This window comes from Crocuta crocuta, unplaced genomic scaffold (genome assembly GCF_008692635.1).
Source record: "Crocuta crocuta isolate KB4526 unplaced genomic scaffold, BGI_CrCroc_1.0 scaffold204, whole genome shotgun sequence".
Lineage (NCBI taxonomy): Eukaryota > Metazoa > Chordata > Mammalia > Carnivora > Hyaenidae > Crocuta > Crocuta crocuta.
In genome coordinates this window covers 1,245,479-1,270,030 of record NW_027529603.1, presented here as the reverse complement: position 1 = coordinate 1,270,030, position 24,552 = coordinate 1,245,479, and the positions used below count along the sequence as shown (strand labels likewise).

Here is a 24,552-nt window from a genome sequence, read left to right as displayed (position 1 = left end):
AGGCAAGTGAGTTGCAAGGCATGGGTAATTAGGTCTGAAAGATGTGCACACCCTTCATGATTGTATACACTTAGAACGACAGCTCTGACCATTCTTATCTTTGATAGACTTCATGGGAGACTGTAGGGGGGAAGAAGAAGAATTTTGGAAAAGAAAGTTCAGAGAACAAAGAGAATAGAGAGAAGAGAAGTGAGAGAGAAATAAACCGTGGACGTGGAAATAACAACCGGAAAGGAAGAGGTGGCAATCGTGGGAGAGAGTGTAAGTACATTTCTTCTCAGTTTTTTGTTAAGAGAATTCTTATGCACACCAAGAAGCTGAAAGAGTGGTCCAGTGAATGCCCATAAGTCTAGTTCCTCAATGCAGTGTTTGTCTTTATAGTTAACACTTAATGAGCTACAACTAAGTAGTTCATTAGAATCCTAACTGATGCAATTCCGTATTAGCACTTAACCTGAGCTGTAGGTAATTGTGTTGTGTCACTTAAGACGGTTTTCTGTTATGTATCAAGTGTATCCTCTAATTTTTTTTTTAATGTTTATTTATTTTGAGAGAGAGAGATTCTCAGGGTGGCTCCCGGCTGTCTGTGCAGAGCCTGATGTGGGGTTCAAACTCACAAACCGTGAGACCATGACCTGAGCTGAAATCAAGAGTCAGGTGCTTAACCAGCTGAGCCACCCAGGCACCCCAAGTGTATCTTCTAATTTTAAAGGAGGTTTTTCATTCATTGGTAGATGATGCTGTTTATTCTTCCCACTTAAGAGGTACTCGTTGTATAAGCAAGGGTTAGATAAAAAGGTAGATTGTCATATAGGGAAGATTTTCATTATTCTTTCATTTGATCCAGATTTTGTAATCATTTACACATAGCAACACTACCTGCTGTGTAGACATACCGAAGTAGCTAAATTATGAGTGAATAAAAGGTAAATATTTAATACATCATCTTAGAGAGTTTTGCTAATTTATTTATTCCATAGATGTTTACCTACAATGTGGCTGGTATCTAATAGGCATAGGGCAATGAATAAAACAAATATTTACATTCCTAAGTAGGGTGAGATATAACAATAAGAAAAGAAATAACATGTTTTGAAGGAACATTATATTTTAATGTTATATGTGGAGATTATGCTATGGGGAGGAACAAAGGCAGCAAGATCAGGATTTGAGGGAGGTATTTGGCAAATTTATTTATTTAATTTTTTTAAAGTTCATTTATTTAGAGAGAGAGAGTGTAAATGAGAGAGGCAGGGGCAGAGAGAGGAGAGAGAATCCTAAGCGGGCTCTGTGTTGAAGCACAAACGTGAGGCTGAAACCCATGAACTGTAAGATCATGATCTGAGCCAGAACCAAGAGTCAGATGCTTAACCATCTGAGCCACCTAGTCGCCTCAGGGAGGGGTTTGCCAAAAAAGGCACTCAGGGGACAACACCATTGATTCATAGGATTTAGACCCTGTGAAAGAGATGAAGAGAGAAAGCTGCGTCAATATTCCATATGAATATTCTATACAGTCATTAATTGCAATATAGGGATGAGGAGAAGACAAGACTGTGTTGACATATCCTGGACAGCATCTAAAGAATCATAAGATGTGGTCTCCAACATAAGTTTTCCAGCAACTCACTATTTTCTTGGTATTGGTGTTTTACTATTCTATGCCTTTCTAGGCTTTGAACATAACCAAAAAGCCAGTGTTGTGTGTTATGTAGCTGGATAAGCAGTTTTTTGAAGCAAACTTGATTTAGGGGAGGGCAGGTTCAACTAGAAGAAAGAGAAAGTGGTACATCATTTTTATTTCCCTACAGAATTTTCACTTATGTACTTAAGCAAGATGTGCTTTCATCATTTTTTAAAAACATTNAATCCTCCTATACGTGCAAACATATGGTATTTGTCCTTCTCTGCCTGACTTATTTCACTCGGCATAACACCCTCAAGGTCCTAAAAACATTTTTTAAATGTTGATTTATTTTGAGAGAGAAAGAGCACGAATAGGGAAGGGGTAGAGAGGGAGAGAGAGAATCCCAAGCATATAGAGTCTGATGTGACGATCTCACGAACCTTGAGATCATGACCTGAGCTGAAATCAAGAATCAGATGCTTAACTGACTGAGCCACCCAGGTGCCCCACTGTCATCAGGTTTTGAGCCACTTTTATCTGGTGTTGTTTTTCCTGTTATCTAATCCATATGGTATAATTTTAGTCTTTAAAAAAGTCTTTTTGTCCTTGCTTTTGATAATTATTACATAACAATTATGTACAAGAGGTGCTCTTTTCTTCCGTAGTTAGAGGCGAAGAAAATGGAATTGATTGTAATCAAGGGGACAAGCCTTCAGACCGGGGCAAGCGAACCCGTGGCAGAGGTAAGACAGTATAAAGGGGGAAGGAGATGGTTGTGACTGGAAGAAGGAACAGGCTAGTGGGGTACTTATTTCTCCAATAAGGCATGGCAGTGTACTCTAAAAGAATGGTTGATCTGCAGTTTTTAGATTTGTTTACTGATTGCTATGAATGAGCTGTTTGGATTCATGTAATTTTGAGGAGACTTTGTGGTTGTTTTTAGTTTTTATTTTTTTATTTTATTTTTTTTATTTTTAGTTTTTAAATAAACCAAGAAAGCCCTTAAAAAATCTTTTTTATTGTTTATTTTTGAGATAGAGTGTGAGCAGGGGAGGGGCAAAGAGAGAGACACCCACAGAATCTGAAGCAGGCTCCAGGCTCCAAGCCATCAGCATGGAGCCCAATGCGGGGCTCAAACCCGCTGACTATAAGCCAAAGTCGGACGCTCAACCAGCTGAGCCGCCCAGGCACCCCGCCAAGAAAGCCCTTTAAATGAATACTTTAAAAGTTGAAGTTCTGATCAAAAAGTTACTAAATTCTCCTTTTTTGGATTTTAACAGATGTGTTTTACTCATATGATACTGGTTTTATTTTATTTTTTTAAAGCTTATATTGAGAGAGAGAGAAAGAGAGCACAGGAGGGGCAGATAGGGAGAGAGAGGATCCTAAGCAAGCCTGACAGTCTTGATGTTGATGTAGGACTTGATCTTAATATAGGACTCAATGTTGACATGGGACCCCATCTCATGAACTGTGAGATCATAACCTGAACTGAAATCAAGAGTCAGAGTCTCAACTGACTGAACCACTCAGGCACCCCATGTTAGTGATCATTTCTTAACAGTCATTAATTTGGTATGTCATTAAGCCACTTTAATAATGTAATTTCATATTCTTTAGAGATGTGACTGAATTTTCTCAGGGTTCGAAAATCAGGATACACAATGTAATATGCCGATGCTACCTTGGTTCAGTGGATGAGCTACCTGAACTGACATTTTGTTTGATCTATTTTTTTAATTGTTTTTCTTTTTCTTAATGTTCATTTTTGAGACAGAGGCAGAGCATGCGTGGTGGGAGGGGCAGAGAGAGAGGGAGACACAGAATTTGAATAGGATCCAGGCTCTGAGCTGTCAGCACAGAGCCTGACGCAGGGCTCGAACCCATGAACCGTGAGATCATGACCTGAACCAGAGTTGGATGCTTAACCAACTGAGCCACCCAGGCACCCCTTGTTTTTATTTTTTAAGGTTTTATTTGTATATAATCTCTACACCCAACATGGATCTCAAACTCAAAACTCCTAGATAAGAATTACATGCTCTGCCAACTGGCCAGATGCCCCTTTTTGATGCATTGTTACATGCAGTTGTGACTGTTCTCCATATAAACAGTTGATAGTGACAGAATTTTTGATCATCAGTGTTATTAAGCACAGAAATAATGTAGACAGTATATATTCTACCACCAACTACCTTGGCTGTTTATTAAACTGTCACTTTTTATTAAAATTCTATATAGGCCAAAGGTAAATGATATCCAGAAATCAGAGAAGGGCAGAACTGTGTACTGCTTTGCCAGGGACGGTCAAAATAAGATTGGAATTATCTAACAGATTTTAATTATAATTCCCTTTTGTAGCCTTTTAAAATTATGATCAATTTTGGAAGTGTCTGGCTGTCTTAGTTGGTGAAGTGTGTGATTCTTGATCTCAAGATTGTGAGTTCAAGCCCCATGTTGGGTTTAGAGAGTACTTAAAAATTATGATCGATTTCAAACTTAGACCAAAGTGGAGAGAGTAGTTAATTGAACCATATGTACACTCCCTCTTAGTCAACAATACCTAAGGATTTTTAGCCATTTTGGCTTTATATGTCTCTTTCTACCTTCTCTGCAGACATTTTTAAGTCATAGTAAACTTTTGGTGCCATCTAATAGTCAACTCATGCATAAATTTCCTGATTATTTAAAAAGTGTCTTTTCATAGTTGATTTCTTTGAATCAGGATTGAAACAAGGTTTATACATTGCATGTTTTGATTCTCTTCAATCTAGAATATTTTTCTCCCTAACTTCTCTGTATCTCCTCCATTTCTCTTTACCATTGATTTGTTGTCAGACCATGTCATTTGTCCTTTAGGATGTCATGTTTCACACCATGCAGAAAGAGCGGGATAGAGAATCCCAAGCAAGCACTGGGCTGTCAGCGCAGACCCCGATAAAGGGCTCGATCCCACAAATCTGGAGATCATAACCTGAGCTGAAATCAGTAGTTGGGTGCTTAACTGACTGAGCTATTCAGGCACCCCAGTGACTAGCTTTTCTTTATGAAAAGATGGAAGGACTTAACTAGTGGGTAGCCCTGCAGTCATGTCTGTTTTGAAATGGTCGAATAGCTTATGAGACATTATGTGGATTGAAAGAAGCCAAACCAAGTAAAATTATATATAATGATGATATTGGCTTGCATTAAAATCCTTGATTCAATACCTAAACCTTTTTTTTTTTTAAAGATTACATTTTATTTCATTTTTAAAATGTTTATTTTACTTTTATTTTTTTAAAGATTTTATTTATTTTGAAAGAGACAGAGACAGCATGAGCAGGGGAGGGGCAGAGAGAGAGGGAGAGAGAGAATCCCAAGCAGGCTCCGCATTGTCAGTGCAGAGCCTGACACGGGGCTTGAAGTCCTGAAACCATGGGATCATGTCATAACCTGAGCTGAAACCAAGAGTCGACTCTTAACTGACTCAGCCACCCAGGTACTCCTTTTAATGTTTATTTTTGAGAGGAAGGGGTTGTGAATGTGTGTGTGCAAGAGAATCTGTGGGGGAGAGGCAGAAATAGTGGGAGAGTATCCCAAACTGGATCTGTGCTGACAGTAAAGAGCTCGATGTGAGGCTTGATTACATGAACTGTGAGATCATGACATGAGCTGAAGTCAAGAGTCAGTTGCCCAGCTGGCTGAGCCACCTAGGCGACGCTATTTTATTTTTTTATTTGAGAGAGAGAGAGAGAGAGAGAGAGAACAGGCGAGCATGTGAGCTGGGTAGAGGGGCAAAGGGAAAAAGAGGGAGAATCTTAAGTAGTCTCCATGCTCATTGCAGAGGCTAACTCGGTGCTTGGTCCTATGACCCTGGGATCATGACCTGAGCCAAAATCAAGAGTGAGCTACCCAAGCTCTCCTAAAGATTTTAATTTCTAAGTAATCTCTACACCCAAAATGGAGTTTGAATTCACAACCCAGAGATCAAGAGCCACTTGCTCTATGGACTGAGCCAGCTAAGGGCCCCAGTACCTAATCCTTGTTAAGAAAGGATATAACGTAGGGGTAAGGGATTCAGATTGATTGTCTCTAAATCAAAATGGACTTAACATTTTTTTATTTTTTATTTTTTTTATGTATATATTTTATGTTTATTTCTGAGAGACAGAGACAGAGACAGACACAGACAGCATGAGCAGGGGAGGGTCAGAGAGAGAGGGAGACACAGAATCTGAAACAGGCTCCAGGCTCTGAGCCAGCTATCAGCACAGAGCCTGATGTGGGGCTTGTACCCATGAACCGTGAGATCATGACCTGAGTGGAAGCCGGATGCTTAACCAACTGAGCCACCCAGGTGCCCCTCTAGGTTTTTTTTTTTTTTTTTTTTAAAGTTTGTTTGAGAAAAAGAGAGTGGGTGTGTGTGCATGAATGAGCTGGGGAAGGGCAGAGAGGAGGAGAGAGTGAGAATCCCAAGCATGCTCTGCACTGTCAGTGGGGAGCCTGATGTGGGCTTGATTTTATGCACTGTGAGATCGTGACCTGAGCAGAAATGTGAGTATCCCCACATATAAATGTAAGTGAGTTAAAATTTTTATATCCTAACACCTATATTTAAATATATTTGAGCAGGTTCTTAGAATGGTAGTGGTCTGTGTCTGGAGACTTCTTTGAATTGCTTTGAATCACACATCCAGCAGAGTGCAAGAGGGGAAAAACACTCGGTATTCTGTATATACAAAAACACAATTAATTTGCTTAGTAAATATTAGTACAGTTTGATAGTTAATTGTGCATTTGTCACTTTAATAATTAAAGTGTTTTACTGCTAGGAATTTACCCAAGGGATATAGAAATGCTGAGGTNGGAAAAGGGAGAGAGACAAACCATGAGAGACTCTTGAATGCTGACAAAAACTGAGGACTGATGGATGTGGGGGGGAGGGGGGCATAGGTATGGAGGAGGGCACTCGTGGGGATGAGCACTGGGTGTTGTGTGGAAACTAATTTGACAATAAACTATTTGTAAAAGAAAAAAGAAATTTAAAGTGTTTTATGTTACATGTTTTATGTAACATGTCACTTCCTAGAAGTTTAGTTGTAAGTCATTTAACGTCTTAATTTACTTTCTTGTGGTCTATTTAATTAGCCTTTTAAAACCATTCATTGTTCTGTCCCTTTGCAGTTTTTTTTGGTTTGTTGTGTAGTATGCAGATTTTAGAGTGTGTACTTAGGGGCACTTTGGTGGCTAAATCTGTTAAGTGTTCAGCTCTTGATTTCCGCTCAGGTCATGATCTCACGGTTCGTGGCTTTGGACTCCACACGCTGCTTGGGATTCACTCTCATCTCTCTGCCCCTTCCCCTGCTCACACTCATTCTCTTTCTCAAAATAAATAAGTAAACTTTAAAAAGAAATCCAACATATACTTAAAAACAAGTGTAAGCTATAAAGTATATTCTTAAAACAGTTTTTTATGGTCTCTATTGCCTTTATTCTTTTTTTTTAATGTTTATTTTTGAGAGAGAGAGCGAGCGAGCTAGAGCACAAATGGGGGAGGGGCAGAGACAGAGAGGGAGACACAGAATCCAAAGCAGGTTCCATGCTCTGAGCTGTCAGCACAGAGCCCAGTGCAGGTCTTGAACTATCGAGCTGCGAGATCATGACCTGAGCCAAAGTCAGATACTTAAACCGGCTGAGCCGCACAGGCACCCCATCTTTTTTTTTTTTTAATGTTTGTTTATTTTTGAGAAAGTGTGTGTGCAAATGGGGGAGGGGCAGAGAGGGGGACAGAAGATCTGAAGCTGACTCTGCGATGACAGCGGAGAGCCTGATGAGCAGGCTTGAAACTCACAAACCCCGAGATCATGACCTGAGTTGAGATTATGACCTGAGTGGATGTCAGTTGCTCAACCAACTGAGCCACCCATGCGTCCCTGCATTTGTTCTTTGATTTTGACCATACTTGTGAGCTCCTCTTACTGACTTCACATTGACTCCCCCTTAGCATACTAATCTACATCTGTGATTTTTTTTTTTTGCTAAAATTTCAAATTGCTAATAAAACTTGTCTTTATTGCCTTCTTTGTATAGTATTGGCTTAAAAAATCTTATGAAACAGTATGGGTTTAAATGGTAACCTAGAATTTCTGGGATACTTTATGTTAAGAATTTGATATCTGTGTTAAATGAAAATTCATACACATAATATGGGAGTATATTTTATAGCATGAAAAGTATGAGCTATAGCAAATGAAGTAAAATTAAATTCCCTTTATATGCCTAGTGTTTCTGTACCATTTGGGGAATGTTTGCTGTATTCAGAGGAGCAAGAGTCAGTGTGACACTTGTAAAGAAGTATTTTACTATAATTGGTTTAAAAGTTTGTTGAGAAGTATCTTGTGAGTTGTGTGTTTTTGTGAGAAAACTACAGCCTCTTTAGAGGAGGTTAGTAGCAGTTGTGCATGGCACTGTTGTCAGTGTCCTGGTCTTTGGTTATTGGTATGAAAATGTTTGGGGCCACCTGGGTGACTTAATCGGTTAAGTGGCCGACTTCAGCTCAGGTCACGATCTGGTGGTTCGTGGGTTTGAGCCCCGCGTCAGGCTCTGTGCTGACAGCCTGGAGTCTGCTTCAGATTCTGTGTCTCCTTCTCTCTCTGCCTTTCTCTTCCTTGCTCACACTCTGTCTCTCAAAAATAAATAAACATTAAAAAAATATTTGGAACTGTATAAATGTTGACCATTCAAAGGTAACTTAGCTCTCAAATAATAATTGTGTTTTGTGTACATAATGTGGAATTTAGCTGATGTATATTAAATATCTACCTCATGATTGGAAATTTTCCTGAATGATTTTGACTAATCCTGAGTTCAGATTGAACACCATGTTAAAAATCTGTGAGATTTGGAGTATTCTGGGTAAGTCTTTGTTATGTGACATATAATAGTAAAAACTAAGTATAATTCTGTGTTCCAGTAGCCCAAACGGCTCTTTATTAGTATTGTATGTCTTTAGGAATAAGTTTCATTACTTATTTAATTTTAGAGAAAGAGATCCTGAGAGGGGGAGAGGGGCATAGGAAGGGAGTGAGCATATGTTAAGCAGGCTCCCTGCAGAGCATGACTCTTGTTCCCATGCGTTAGCATCAGGAAGAGTTGAAATCTAGAGTTGTTGCTCAACTGATTTAGCCACCCAGGCACCTCCTAGTTTCTCTGTTTTTAAAACAATTTAATGCATGAATATGCTCTATATAATACATTTGAAAAGCAATTATTGAGTTCCTATTATGTTGCTAACATTCTAATTTTTAAATTTTTGCATTGTTTTCTATGCCTTCTTGGGCCCTGGTACAAAATGTATTTGACAAAATGTGGTGCTCTTAAATGTATTAATGAATTGCTGTGTTGTTTCCTATAATTGAATAGTGATATTTACATTTTTAAATAAGAGTTTAGGGGTTTTTGGGGGAAGACTCTCATATTTAAGTAATCTCTACACTCAATATGGGACTCAAACTCACAACCCCGAGATGACGAATTGTATGTTCCACTGACTGAGCCAGCCAGGCACTCCAGTAGGAGTTTTGTTTATGAGAAAAAGTTCTGTGTTCATGTAATTAATTGAAGTTACATATCAGTCTTAAATGCAACAACTAATATTTAAATACCTATTGCATTGCTGCAGAGAATGTTGTGAATAAGGTGTGATTCCTCATACCCTGGTTGGGAAAGGAGAAGAGACTGTCAAGTAAAATCACTATTTGACTAAGGGTCTTACCCCTTCTCTCCCTCCTTTTTTTTTTTTTTTTTTTAAGTAGTAAAGCTGTAAACCCAATGTGGGGCTTGAATTAGATCAAGAGTCACATAATCTACCAACAGAGCCAGCCAAATATGCCACTTGGGTCTATAGATTGAGTGGGCTGGAAGATTCTCGGAGGAGGTGGGATTTAAGCTGAGGAGGAAGAAAGCCATAGGAAAGTTTGGATAGGAATATTCTGTACAGAAGCAGTAGCTAATGTAAATGTGGAAAAGAACTTGGATTTTTTTTACAAAATTAAAAGCTACCTGCTGGAAAATAAAATATACACAAAAGTGCTCATGGATTGGTTTAAACATTTTACCTTGAAATTAAAAAGTACAGTATAATTTTGCATAATGTTTACTCAGATTTCCGGAAAGTTAATATTTTACATTTGTTTTATCATTTTCTCTGTTTATGTTACATACTATTGTTTTTTTCTGAAACCTTTGAATATAAATTCCAATATAATGGCCATTTTACCCCTTAACATTTTAATGTATATCTCCTCTAAGAAAAAACACATTTTCTTAGGGAGCTTAGAATGATAAAATCAGGGAATTACTATTGATATAATATATAGGCCTTGTTTTAAAAACTCCAGTTTTCCTGTAATGTTCATTATAGTAACAACAACAAATAAATTCTGGTCTAGGATACAATCCAGGATTACACATTGTATTTAGTTATTATGTCTCTTTAGTGTCTTTCATTCTAAAACAGTTTATCAATCTGGAGTAAACTTTGTCTTTTCATGGCCTTAATGCTTTTGAAGCATATGGATTGTTTTGTAGAATATCCTTTAATATCAGTATGAAAAGGTTACTCATGAATAGATTCATATTATCTTGTGTTTTAATTCCAGTATAGTTAACCTGTTACTTGTTTTTGATAGGAATACCACAGAGTGATGATCACTGACCTTTTCAGTGCACCACATTAGAAGGTGCATGATACCAATGTATCCCTTACTAGTAATGTTAGTTTTGATTACATTTAGGAATGGTGGTTTCTGATAAGTTTCTCCTCTGAAGGTACCACCCTGCACTTTGTAATTAATAAATACTTTCTGAGGGGTTTACTCTGAGAGTATATAAATATTCTTTTTTGTATGTGTGTATTTGTCCTCATCCAGTCATGCCGAAAGCTCACACTACCTATTTTATGTAATTAAAATTGCCTGTTTTGCTCTAACTATTTTGAATTGGGTTTTTCCCTCAAGCATTCTGAAGAGCCCTACCTGATATGGAGCTTCGGAGAAATTATTTTCCACTTGGGAATTCCTCAAATTTGTCACCACAAGTGGGGAGGCTTACTAGTCCAGAAGGGGGTCAGTCTTCTAATGGTTCTAGGGTGGAAGGACCTGGAACCCGGTCAGCCCCTGCCAAGCTTCAGTCGGTGCTGTAGTGGGACAGAGCACCCCAGGGGTTGGGAAATCAGCTCAGAGAATTCCCTAATTATCCTTTTTTTTTTTTTTTCCATAATCAGACTTTTACTCACTAGTTTTAGAATTCATTAATTCCTGAAACAATTGCCACAACACATTTATATCATTCTTCTTTACTAAGGATAAGCTAAAATATGGGATATAAGGGTAGATTCTAAGCTTTATTCCTCACTGAATCTCAGAGGGATTTTGCTATTGTCATTTGACTTATTCAGCTGCTTTAGGTTTGAGAAGGCATATTCTTTTCTGAGAATATACCTTAAGCCACAAATGGAGACAGAACTTGCTAGACTCCCGAGACTCTGATCCATGCAAGCCTCAGAGATGCCCTTTTCTGTGTGTGGGCCGAATAAATCTCTGGGAATGGAGGAAGCTCATAGTCAACACTGCAACTACTTTTAACATTGAACCAGTCCTAAAAATTTGGGAATTTTTGTTGATACAAAGAGCATTAGAACTAGTCAGGACTTTAAAGATCTTCATATCATGACCTAGAGTGTTGAGTGAGAAATTCGAGATCACACAGCTTTTGGTATACTTGGCTGGTATCAAAGCCCTCCATATAGTCTCCTGCGGTTGAGTAAAAGAGATTACTTTCTGTCATCTTAGATTAGGATCACTCTCCCTACTTGTTTCTATTTAGGGTACACATGCTTGGCACTGGGAGGGGCAGGGAATGTCTATAGTTAGGATCCACCTCCACTAGAGGCTATTGGCTGTTTTCTAAGTTAGGGATTTTTTTCAAGGGAAATGAGTAGCTTTTCTATTCTGGCTCACAGTGTAAAAAATATAAATATTAAACAACTGAATACTTGAGCAGTCATTCAACATATATAAGGTCAGAGAGGCCTCTAGGAGAAAAGATAGCATTTATTATAATATGGGCTTATTCTTTATGATCTTCTTTAATATTGTGTTTTTCTCTATTTTTTATTTTATTTTATTTTTTTTAATGTTTTATTTATTTCCAGGAGAGAGAGAGAGAGACAGCGTGAGCAGGGGAGGGTCAGAGAGAGAGGGAGTCACAGACTGAAACAGGCTCCAGGCTCTGAGCTGGCAGTCAGCACAGAGCCCGACGCGGGGCTCGAACCCACGAACCGCGAGATCATGACCCAGGCGAAAGTCGGACGCTTAACCGACTAAGCCACCGAGGCGCCCCTGTGTTTTTCTCTATTAAACAACTCCATCTTTATTATGAGCTGCTGGATAAAAATATCTATTTGTACCAGATAACAATGTAGGGATAAAAACAATGTTACTGGTAGTGTTACTAGCCAGGTAAATAGTAAAGAACAGTTTTTTATCTGGCAAAAATGTGTGGGAATATTGGGTTTGATTTTTCTTTTTTAATTTGGTTCTGATATTTGGCAGGTTTGTGGTTAATACTTGAGCACGGTTTCTGATCTCTAGAGATGGGAGATACATGTAGTTGATACTGACTCTTTCCAGGGTACTTGGAAAATTTCTTGAATTTTTGCCTAAGATTTCTTGAATTTTTGTCTTACACTATGTATTTCTTTTATAAATTCCTTTGTCTCTTTTTCATTAACATTTTACTTTCTGGCTCAAGTATTCCAATTACTGTTTAATAATTTCTGAGGAGAGGAGCGCCTAGCTAGCTCAGTATAGTTAAACTTCGAACTCTTGGTTTCANCTCTCCCCCCACTCCCAGCCCCCTACCCCCTCCCCCATACTCTCTCAAATAAATAAATTAAAAAATTTTTCTGAGCAGAATCCCCTTTTACAATTGTGCCACTGTTTTCTTTAACCCCTATAAGTGCCTTTTTTCACATGTGTACCATTGAAATGAATTTTCTTTTGTTATAAAGGGTACACATGAACTCATCTGTCAAAAGCAGTTGTGGTTTTTTCTTTTGCTTTCTCTATTGGTAACTATTCATTATAGCAAAAGTAAGCTCTGGGGCGCCTGGGTGGCTTAGTCGGTTAAGCGTCCGACTTTCGCTTAGGTCATGATATCGCGGTTCGTGGGTTCGAGCCCCGCGTCGGGCTCTGTGCTGACTGCCAGCTCAGAGCCTGGAGCCTGTTTCAGTCTGTGACTCCCTCTCTCTCTGACCCTCCTCTGCTCACGCTGTCTCTCTCTCTCTCTCTCTCACCTAGAAATAAAAAAAAAAAAACCAAAAAAAAAAAAAAAAGTAAGCTCTTGAGATATAATTCATATATCATATAGTTTGCTCATTTAAAATGGTAAAATTCAGTGGTTTTTAGTATATTCATAGAATAGACTATATCCAACTGTCAACAAGATCAATTTCAGAACATTTTTAGTATTTCAGAAAGAAACCCTGCCCCTTTATCTATCAGTTCCCAATTCCTCCATCTTTCTCACCTCCTTCCCAGCAGTAAACAACTACTAGTCTGTAAATTGGCCTATTCTGGACATTCCCATTTAAAAGGAAATTTTATAATATGTGGTCTTTTGTAACTGGCTTCTTTCACATAGCTTAATGTTTCAAAGTTTCATCAAGTTGTATCACGATTCAGTACACTATTGTAGCATGTATCAGTATGTCATTCCTTTTTTTTTTAATGTTATTTAAAAAATTTTATTTTAGTGTTTATTTTTGAGAGAGAGACCACAAGTGGGAGAGGGGCAGAGAGAAAGAGGGAGACACAGAATCAGAAGGAGGCTCCAGGCTCTGAGCTGTCAGCACAGAGCCCAATGCAGGGCTTGAACTCATGAGCTGTGAGATCATGACCTGAGCTGAAGTTGAATGCTTAACCAACCCAGGCACCCCTGTAATGTTTACTTTTGAGAGAGAGTAAAGAAGGGTAGGGGCAGAGGAACGTGGCGGGGAGGCAAAGAGGGACGGAGGATCCAAAGTGGGCTCTGTGCTGACAGCAGGAAACCTGATGCATGGGTCATACGCACCAACTATGAGAACATGACCTGAGCCAAAGTCAGATGCTTAACTGGCTGAGCTACCCAGGCACCCCAGTACTTCATTCCTTTTTCTGGCCAAGTAATATTCTATTGTATGGATGGATATACCACAAGTTTTTAGTTTTTATTTTTTGTTACTGTTATTTGTTTTTGAGAGAGTGTGAGCGGGGGTGAGGGGCAAAGAGAGAGAGAGAGAAAGAGAAGAACCTTAAGCAGGCTCCATGCTTAGCATGGAGCCCAAAGTGGGGCTTGATCCTAAAACCCTGGGATCATTACCTGAGCTGAAGTGAGGAGTTGGATGTTCAACCAACTGAGCCACCCAGGCAACCCTGTCAGTTTTTGTTTTGTTTTGTTTTTGTTTTTTATAATAAAGTGTTCTATTTCCTGAGAATGGTTTTCTTCATGAAACTTCCTTTTTAAAAAGTTATCCTTTTCCTAAATTTTGGATTATATTCTTGCCAAAACCTGCATCTTGAAAGCTTTCTTCTTAGATCTAGTTTTCTTTCTGCCTGAGTTTCTGACTTTGCTAGGCTGTGGTTGTGAGTCTTACCTTTGCCTTTTGACAGTGTTACAAGAGGCAGTAGCTACTGATATGCATGATTAGGATTCTTCCATTTTTTAGGAACATTTCTGTTTATTCTCCCATCTCTGGGAACACAGTAGATTTTTGTTAAGACTATATTTTTAATAATTTAACTTGAACTGTGGATAAGTTAACCACACATAGTTAATACACATTATAGTTATATTAGTATGGCTAATAAAGCCCTTGGCAACCACCCTTCTGAATTTGACTACTCTTATGTACCTCATATATGTGGAATCATAAGATATTTGTCCTTTTGTGACTGACCTATTTCATTTAGTGCAACGTTCTCAAGGTTCATTCATGTTGTAGCATGTGTCAGAATTCCCTTCCCCTTAGGATGCCTGGGTGGGTCAGTTGATTAAGCGTCTGCCTCTTGATTTCTGCTCAGGTCATGCTCTCGTGGTTATGGGATCAAGCCCCATGTGGGGCTCTGTGCTAAACATAGAGCCTCCTTAAGATTCTCTTTCCCTGCCCCCTGTGTGCATGCATTCTCTCTTTCAAAATAAATAAATATAAATAAACATTAAATAAAAGAATTATCTTTTTTTAAGGCCATGTAACATTAAATACATCTCTTAGAGATGCTTTTCAAATTCTCTTTGGTATATATTCAGAGGTGGAATTCCAGGATCATATGGTAATTCTTACTCTTTTGGTGGTACTGCTATACTATTTACCTTGGTGGCTGTACCATTTTAGGTTTCCAGCAAAGTGTATAAGAGGTTCAATTTCTCTGCATTCTTGTCAGCACTTCTGTTCTCTCTCTCTTTCCTTTTTTTTTTTTTTNGGGTGTCAGGTTTCCCTAATGGTTAGTGATACTGAGAATCTTTTCATGTGCTTATTGACATTTGCATATCTCCTTTGGAGAAATGTCTATTCAAATCCTTGGCCATTTTTGAATTATGTTCTGTTGTTGAGCTGTAGAAGTTCTTCACACATTCTTGATGATATTCCTTTATCAGATGTATAATGGGCAAATATTCTGTGGGTTGCCATTTTATTCTGCTGATATAGGTTTCTTTTTTTAAAGATTTTATTTTTATATGATCTCTACACCCAACACAGGGGTTGAACTTAACCCCTGAGATCAAGAGTTGCATGACTATACCGATTGAGCCTGTCAGGTGGCCATATAGGTTGTCTTTTGATGCACAAATCTGACAACTTGTTGTTTGTTTGCCTGTGCCTTTCGTGTCATATTTAAGAAATTATCGCCAAATTCAGTGTTGTGAAGCTTTTGCTCTATATTCTGAGAGTTGTATAATTTTAACTCTTGAATTTAGGTCTTTCGTCCATAGTAGAGTATGTTAGGAAAACTGGAGAGTCACTGAATAAAATGATCTCTTCTTGCTTGCTTGCTCTCTTGCTTGCTGCCATTTGGTATTGATCAAAGTTGTAGTATAAAAAACTGTGTAATGGTACCTTCAGCTTACATAGCAGTTTCCTCTTACTGGTTCTCATTTTATTTTATAGTAGAAGTTTAAAATGTTTGCAGTAGCTGATTTTCAAACACCTAGGATAGTTTTTTGGGTTTTTTTTTTTTTAAGCAGCCTCCATGTCCAGCGTGGAGCTAGAACTCATGACTTTGGGATCAAGAGTTGGATGCTCTACCAAATGTGCCAGCAGGGCACCCCCAGAATAGTTTTTAATATAAGCTACCTGTGTTAAGTTGGTGCATATTACAAGTACTATATAAGCAGAATGAAATCCCTTCTATCCTTTAAAATCAGTAACTGTGTAGATAGTTATTTCAATAGGGACTAACAGGTTGTATGTACTAGATGGGAATGTTGGTGCTCTTAGGAACAATGATAGTGTTGTTTGAGTTGCATAGAAAATGACGTTGGTAGAATTATAATTGCGTAGGATATATATACAATTTAATAGTACTATTTTCCTTTTAAGGATTTGGACGTGGAAGAGGGAGAGGGGCAGGAAGATTCTCAACACAAGGCATGGGGTAAGTCTGAGCCATCCTATTTTTATAGTTATTACCCTTTCTAGGTATTGTTTGAGGGTTTTTCTACCTCTGTCCTGTTCCCCATTTATTTATCCTGGTGAGTCAGATGTTAATTCTGAATTAAAAAGAGAAATTAGGGCACCTCGGTGGCTCAGTCGGTCAAGTGTCTGACTCTTGATTTCTGCTCAGGTCATGATCTTGTGGTTGTGAGATGGAACCCTGCATGGGGCTCAGAGCTGAACCAAGTGTGGACCCTGCTTAAGATATTCTAATTCCCTCCCTCTCTTCCTCTCTTTCTCCTTCTCCTCCCCCTCCCCTCCACCCCCTCACCCTCATGCTCTCTCGTGCTAAAATAAAAACTAAAAAAATTTCTTAAAATACCACAGAAGAGAAAATCGAGAAAAAGTGAAATAGTACAAATAAAATTGTATTGCAAGAGGCTTTAGAGCAGAATTTTTGTCCTTGGCTCTTTTGACATTTTGGATTGAATAATAGTTTGTTGAAGTGGTGGGGTATCCTTTACATCCCTGGCCTCTCCCTACTAGATACCAGCCAGTAGCACCCCTTCTCAAGTTGTGACAATCAAAAAAAATCTCCAGACATTGCCAGATATTCCCTGGGAGGGAGATGTGTAATCACCCTTCATTGAAAACCACTGCTTAAGAGTTAGGTTGATAAATCCAGCAATTTTCTTGAATGGTGAGTAAATACAATGTTTATATAAAAATGATAGTATTTTTATCTTATTTTTCTAAAGGGTGAACATACTGTTACTAAACAGGGTACGTAATCAGTTGTTTATAATTTTTGGGTGTTCTTTCACTTTTTGCTTTTTCTAAAATCTTAGCTACCCTTCGGGGTACCTGAGTGGATCAGTTTGTTAACTGTCTGACTGACTTTGTTTCAGGTCATGAACTCCAATTTTATTTTTTTCTTCTTCTTTTTTTTAATGTGTGTTTTTTTTTTTTTTTTTAATTTATTTTTGAGAGTCAGAGACCGGGCAAGCAGGGGAGGGTCAGAGAGAGAGAGAGATACAGAATCCGAAGACAGGCTCCAGGCTCTGAGCTAGCTGTCAGTGCAGAGCCTGACACGGAGCTTGAACCCATGAACTCCAAGATCATGACCTGAGCCCAAGTCGGACACTCAACCGACTGAGCCACCCAGGCGTCCAATTTCTTGAGTTCAAACCCTGCGTTGGGCTCTGTGCTGATACCTCAGAGCCTGTAGCCTGCTTCAGATTCTGTGTCTCCTTCTATCTGTTCAATCTTCTCCCTCCCTTCCTCTCTCCCTCTCCTGTCTCTCTCTCTCTCTCTCACAAAAATAAATAAAGGTTAAAAAGAGAAAATTTTTTAAAAAATCCTTAGCTCCTCTTGGATTTTTAGGAAAAGTTTTTAAGCCTATAGAAGCCATCTATAGATGACAGTTAAGAAAGGTAGAGAATTGGTTCTAGGAAAACCGTTTTGTCTCTCTTTAGCTCCAGGGTAGCACTGTAGATGGGGAGGGTCACTGCCTTCAGGTGATACCTCTTGCCATTTCTGTTTCCTGCTTGAACCCATTGTGGATAAAGGAAGGATGAATATATAGGGAGCAAACTGACTGGAACACTGAAGCATACTGTATGTGCCCAGACCAGCTTTTTAAACTCTTTTAGTTTTGCAGTTTACATTAAAAAATAACTCTTTGTGATTTATTCTTTATTTGTCAATGATACATCAGTAAAAGCTGGAAAATATTTTTAAAATCTATTCTGAACTCACAAACTGTGAGATCATGACCTGAGCCAAAATCAACAACTGATGTTTAACCGACTCAGTGTCCCAGTTGCCCCAGCGTGAAGTTTATTATATTGGCTTTAAAAGGGAAAGGGTATTTTGTGGGGAGGAAGATGATACATGCTTGATTTTGGTAATTGTTGCATTTACTTAAATTCTTTGTTTTTTTCAAACACGAGGACATTTAATCCTGCGGACTATTCGGATTCTCCATCTATAGATGGGTGTGGGACAAAGTCAGTAGTTTGGGAAGCTGCTCAGAATGGTGCAGATGAGGGAACTGGTAAGTAAGTGTCTATTGTCAAGAGATGTGTTTGAAATGTTTGAGTCCTTAACATATACAGATGTGCTGATGGAGAATGAAAAGCAGGCTGTTGTCCTACCTCTGACACTATTAGCTGGTCCTTACCCCCAAGGTCTCAGTTAAAAATCTCATTGACCGTAAGGTATTTGATTTTTCCCTTGTGCACTCTTGAGAAGAGGCTCAATGAATCTGTGTAAGTCAGTACAAACTCACACTCAAATCTCAGTGTGTCAGGGATATATGTAATTTCTTATGGGAAGACTTGATACAAAAAAGCATCATTCCTGATGGTGGACACAAATTTGGCCAGATAGAGTGGTAGATGACAAGTAGATTTGGGCACCAGTTGCTTTTGCAGATTTTTTTCTGTATCCTGATGTTTTTGGATTATTTCTTTTTGGAACTTCATGGACAAATTCTTGTTGATTGGGCTCGTAGGATTTGTTCATGATGATACATCATTAACTATTGGGATTATATTTATAAAAACATAATTTGACAATTCATGAATTATATCCCAAAAGGTAAAAGTGTAGTTCAGTAAATAGTCTAAAAGCAAACACCCATATAACACCTATCCTGGTCAATAAACAGGACTGTGCCAAGACCATAGAAACACCATGAATGAACTAGAAATTAAAGATACTATAGAAAGGATCAACAAAAGTTATAAAAATGATTATTTGAGAAGACTAGTAATATTGATGTGCTTACTGTGAGACTGATCAAGGGAAGGAGAAGAAACATACATAATTGGCTATAGGAATGAGAATGGGATATTGATATTAATTATATTTAAAGTATTTATTATAATTGATGGCTTAATATAATTATCACAATGATTAATATCAGGCACTAAGATTATAAGATACTTCATGTCAATAAATTTTGTGCCAGCATTTGAAATTACAGACTAATCTCACTCTTCTACACAGATGTAAAAACCTTAACCCAAAATATCAGAAAACCATTCAGTAAGATAGAAAAGAATAATACATCACGACCATGTTAAATTTATACTTGGTAATCAAGTTTATTTTACATTATAAAATCAATCACCTCTGAAATATATACTCAAGAGAATGGAAACCACAGCTTTCCATAAAACCTTGTATACAGAGGTTCTGAGAGGTATAATTCATAATGGCCAAAATGTAGAAACAAACCAAATGTCTTTGAGTGGATGAATGGAGGAGTAAAATGTAGTATCCATACAACAGAATATTAATTCTGTCTAGAAAGGAATGAAGTGCTAATGCGTGCTGCAACATGAATGAATCTTAAAAACATGAGTGAGAGCCCAGATGTCCACCAACTGATGAATGGATTAAGAAGATGTGGTATATGTGTGTGTGTATGTGTGTGTGTGTGTGTGTGTATACACAACACACAGTGGAATGTATGGAATTTAGTACAATGAACTACTACTTAGTGATGAAAAAAAAATATTGCCATTTCCAACAACATGGATGGAACTGGAGGCCATGAAGCTAAACAAAATGATACCATTTAAAGTTAATACAAAAACATGAAATATTTATGTTAAATCTGACAAAGTATGTCCAATATTTGTATGTTGAAAATTATGCCACATGATGAGAAATAATATCAAGACCCCAAAAAGGGGAGATTTAGTATATTTTTAAAAATTTATTTTTTTCTAAAATTGATGTTTATGTGGAGTATTAGTTTAATCAAAATCCTAGCAGATGTTTTTGGTGTAAATTGAAAACTTGATTTAAAAATTTTTATTTTAGGGTGCCTCAGTCGGTTAAGAGTCCAACTTCAGCTCAGGTCATGATTTCGAGATTTGTGACTTTGAGCACCGCATCTGTTCCAGGCTCTGTGTCTCCCTTTCTTTCCCCTCCTCCCCGACTCGTGCTCTGTATCTCTTTCTCAAAAATAAATATCTGAAAAGTTTTTTAAAAAAATTTTTATTTAAAGAAATTTGTATTTTAAGTTTTTAAGAAATCTCTACACCCAGGTGCATCTGGGTGGCACAGTTAGTCAGTCATCTGACTTGAGACCTGTGTCAGGCTCTGTGCTGACAGCTCAGAGCCTGGGGCCTGCTTTGGATTCTGTGTCTCCCTCTCTCTGTCCCTCTGTGACTAGCTAGCGCTTGCTCTCTCTCTCTTTCTCTCTCTCTCCCTCCCCTTCTCTCTCCTTCTCTCTCTCTCAAAAATAAACAGACATTTAAAAAATTTTTCTTTACAAGCAATGAACAAATAAAAACACTTGATTCTTAAAAAAAATTTTTTTGGAAGAAATGTCTATACCAGTCTTATGACCCTGAGATGAGAGTCACATGCTCTTCTGACTGAGTCAAGCCAGGCTCCTTGATTTTAAAATTTTTATAGAAAAGTACAGATAGTGGCATATAACCCAAAGAATTTTGAAAATGATCAACAAAGTTTAGATCATACTCCTCCTACAATCCCAGCCCTTGTTTTTTATTGAAGAGGAAAGAAAACACAACCACACAGAAACCTGGACACGGTGTTTTTAAGTGGTTTTATTCATAACCTTTACTGAATTTTAAATCAGGTTTTGAAACAATGTTGAATTAGTTGGTTAAGTGTTAGTTTTCTTTTTTCTCTCCACTACCTCTTTCCTTTTCCTCTTCTCTGAGCTCTTCTCTTTCCCCTTCTTCCCCTCATTCTCATTTAGAGTAGCAGATTCTTTGCTAAAAAACAAGGAAATGTGTTTAGTGCAGAATACAGTTAAAGGATGTCAGTTAATAAAAGTGGTGGGGCTGTTTGTCTAGGGGCCTCACAGAATAACATTTTCTTGTTGAAAACACACAGTTCTGAGTCTGGACCTCAACCATAATTACAGGCTCAGAAACCTTACTTGACATGATGGTAATCAAATCCATTCTTTAGAGGCAGACCCCCGTTAAGCAAAATAGAATGACTGGAGGATAGTTATAATAATGATTTCTAAATCAAAATATACGAAACATGCTTGTAAAACATTGTAATGGTTTTAAGAATTAGGGAGGGAGTTTGATGAACATGGGAATGAGAACAAGTGTAGTTCATGCAGTTGAATATTCAAAGGCCATCAGGCTAATAGGATTTATAGTTGAGTTGCAGTAGGCTGTCACACAGTATTGATTGCAGTCTGTTTCCCTCTCCTCGGATGCACAGCCTAGACTAGCTTTGGTACTTTACTTTCCTTGTTTAAGTTGCTAACCAGTTTCTCTTCTGATGAATACCTTCATTATTTTGATATGTGAAAACCTTCCATTTTATATTGATCTGCAGAACTGGCATTAAATGGTCATAATGTAGCTCAGGATCTGCCAAACAAAAATTCTTATGGACACAAAGGTATGGTTTTTTTAATTAAAAATTTTTCTTACTTAAAAATCTAAAATGGGTGTGCCTGGCTGGCTCAGTTATTAAAGCATTCAACTTTTGATCTTGGGGTTGTGAGTTCAAGCTGCCTGTTGGGCATGGAGCTTAGTTTTTAAAAAAGAATCTACCAAAATGCTTACAGTGTTTTCTGTTTTAATCAAGGCTAGTTAAGTAGAATTCATCAAGGAATATTTGTAAAAACTGTATTTTTACATCTACTTGGTTAAATATCAACTTTAAAAAATGTTTTTTTAACGTTGATTTTTGAGAGAGAAAGAGTGTGAGTAGGGGAGGAGCAGGGAGGGAGGGAGGGAGACAGAATCTGAAGCACGGTCCACTCTGTCAGTGCAAAACTGGACATGGGGCTGGAACCCAAGCACTCTGAAATCATGACCTGAGCTGAAGTTGGATGATCAATCAACTCAGCCACCCAGGTGCCTCTTAAATATCAACTTTTGATTATGGAAGTGTTTTACAGATTAGCCTTCAAGGGAGCACAGATTTTTATCTCCTTGTTTTTCCTACATGGCTACTTCAAAGTGCTTTGGATAGAAGACTAAAATCAAGTTAAATGCAACATAAAGCATTCACCTCAAATTGTTTTAAGCTGAAAATAAATCAATATCATTGATGTTTTCCCATGTTTGAGTTGTAGTTTGTAGGTGAGTAATGGGGAACAGAGTCTTACTGTAAAATGTAAAAGTCTGATATTTCACAATAGGATTGGTATCAGAGCCTGTATTGTTCTACATGTAATGTCTTGTAGTTTTTATAGTCTGCGTATTTAGGGTGGGTTTTTAGCTTAATTATTTTTGAGAGAGAGAGGGCGCTAGTGAGTGCAATCAGGGGAGGGACAGAGAGAGAATCCAAAGCAGGCTCTGTACTGTCAGGGCAGAGCCTGACACGGGGCTCAATCTCTTGAACTGTGAGATTATGACCTGAGCCAGAGTCAGACACTTAAGTGACTGAGCCACCCAGGCATCCTGGCCCTGGTTTCTGATAAGGGGTTGCCTCATCTGTGGTCTGATCTAACCACTTTACCATGTTGCACTTTTGGTTGTGACTACATAGTCTTCTCCTTATTAAATGTACTCAAATTCTAACTATAATCTCCATTTCTAAATTTGTGTTTAATTATTTTCAAAAGACCCTCCTAAGTGTTAGGCCAGCCTCTTTACATGTCGCATATATGAAAGTGTGCTTTAACTTAACACCACTGAATTGGACATTTAAAGAGGATCACAATAGTAAATTTTATGAGTATTTTATTGCAACAATTTTCGGAAAAATGTTTTGTAAACTTGTAAGTTTCTTTTTGAGAGAGACTGCCTGAGTTGGGGAGGGGCATAGAGAGAGGGAGAGAGAAAATCCCAAGCAGGCTCTGCACTATCAGCATAGAGCCCGATGTGGAGCTAGAACCCACAAAAGGTTGTGAGATCATGACCTGAGCTGAAACCAACAGTCAGATACCTAACCAACTGAGCCACCCAGGTGCCCCAGTACTTTGTAAACTTCAGGATACTTTAAGTATTTTTTAAAAAAAAATTTAATGTTTTATTTATTTTTGAGAGAGAGAGACTGTGTGGGAGGGTCAGAAAGAGAGGGAAACACAGAATCATAAGCAGGCTCCAGGCTTTGAGCTTGCTGTCAGCACAGAGCGCGATGCAGGGTTCAAACCCACGAATCGTGAGATCATCACCTGAGCCGAAGTCAGAGGCTTAACCAACTGAGCCACCCAGGCACCCCTCAATATTTTTTTTTTTTACTCCTCAATATTTTATATAGTGGGTTTTGTAATGCCTTGTCATTGTTCTTCTTTGGAGTATCTTTCTTGATCTATCTATCTTTCCAGCTGTTTTTAAGCTTTCAAGGTTTGTTTTTATTTATTTTAAGTGAGAGGGAGAGTGGGGGAGGGCCAGAGAGAGAGAGAGAGAATTTCAAGCAGGCTTCGAAATGTCATCACAGAGCCTGACACATGCTTGATCTCTCAAACTGTGAGATCATGACCTGAGCCAAAGTTAAGAATTGGATGCTCCACTGACTGAGCCCTGCCTGCTGCCCTAATTTTATTTTTTACATTTTTTAAGTAATTTCTATACCAGATGTGCAGCTTGAACTTAAAACCCCAAGATCAAGAGCTGCATGCTGTAAACTGACCCAGTCAGGCACCCCCCAACTTTAAAGATTTTTGCCATACTTTATCTTCCCCATAAACTTTCTCTTCCCATTTTTAGCTTTCATTAACATTTTTTTGTCCTACACATTTCCATTTATTAATCTGTTTTGTGTAATTTATCATTTAATAATATACACCATGATCACTCAGAAGATTTTTGTCTTTCCAGTGAAATAGGACTTTGGTATTTAGCATTAGGCTAAACATGCAGTCTTTTTTCTTTTTTAAAGTTTTTATTTATTTATTTTGAGAGAGTGAAAGCTTAAGCAAGAAGGGGCAAAGAGAGGAGAAAGTGAGAATCCAGAGCAGGCCTTGCACTGTCAGCATTGAGCCTGATGAGGGGCTTGAACTCATGAATCCTGAGATCATGACGTAAGCCAAAATCAAGAGGTGGTCGCTTAACCAACTGAGCCACCCATGCACCCCAAACATGTAGGCTTTTAACCCATTATTGGTTAGTAGAAGATTGATGATGAAGGGTTTCCAAGGAAAATTCCACCATAAATTGTTTCCTACTAAGAATCTTAGAGGCCTTGAAGATGAATGTTTTCAGAGTGATTTTCGAGGCTCTGCGGTTGTTTCCTCTTTCTTTATTTGAATGTTCCTGAAACTGTTTACGTCGAGCCTCAGCTTTTTCTA

The 24,552-nt window shown here is 38.1% G+C and overlaps 1 protein-coding gene across 4 annotated transcripts in view; it reads left to right on the top strand.

Moving 5' to 3' along the window:
* Nucleotides 1–24,552, top strand: part of UBAP2 (ubiquitin associated protein 2) — a 112,915-nt gene that overhangs the window by 48,587 nt on the left and 39,776 nt on the right. For 2 of the 4 annotated variants that reach the window (XM_077761881.1, XM_077761880.1), the window contains exons 5-9: nt 108–261; nt 2,293–2,370; nt 16,248–16,302; nt 18,254–18,357; nt 21,645–21,710. In XM_077761881.1, the coding sequence (XP_077618007.1) occupies nt 108–261; nt 2,293–2,370; nt 16,248–16,302; nt 18,254–18,357; nt 21,645–21,710 (457 nt within the window). The remainder of the gene's footprint in view (nt 1–107; nt 262–2,292; nt 2,371–16,247; nt 16,303–18,253; nt 18,358–21,644; nt 21,711–24,552) is intronic. The other 2 variants (XM_077761884.1, XM_077761883.1) reach the window with 1 other exon arrangement.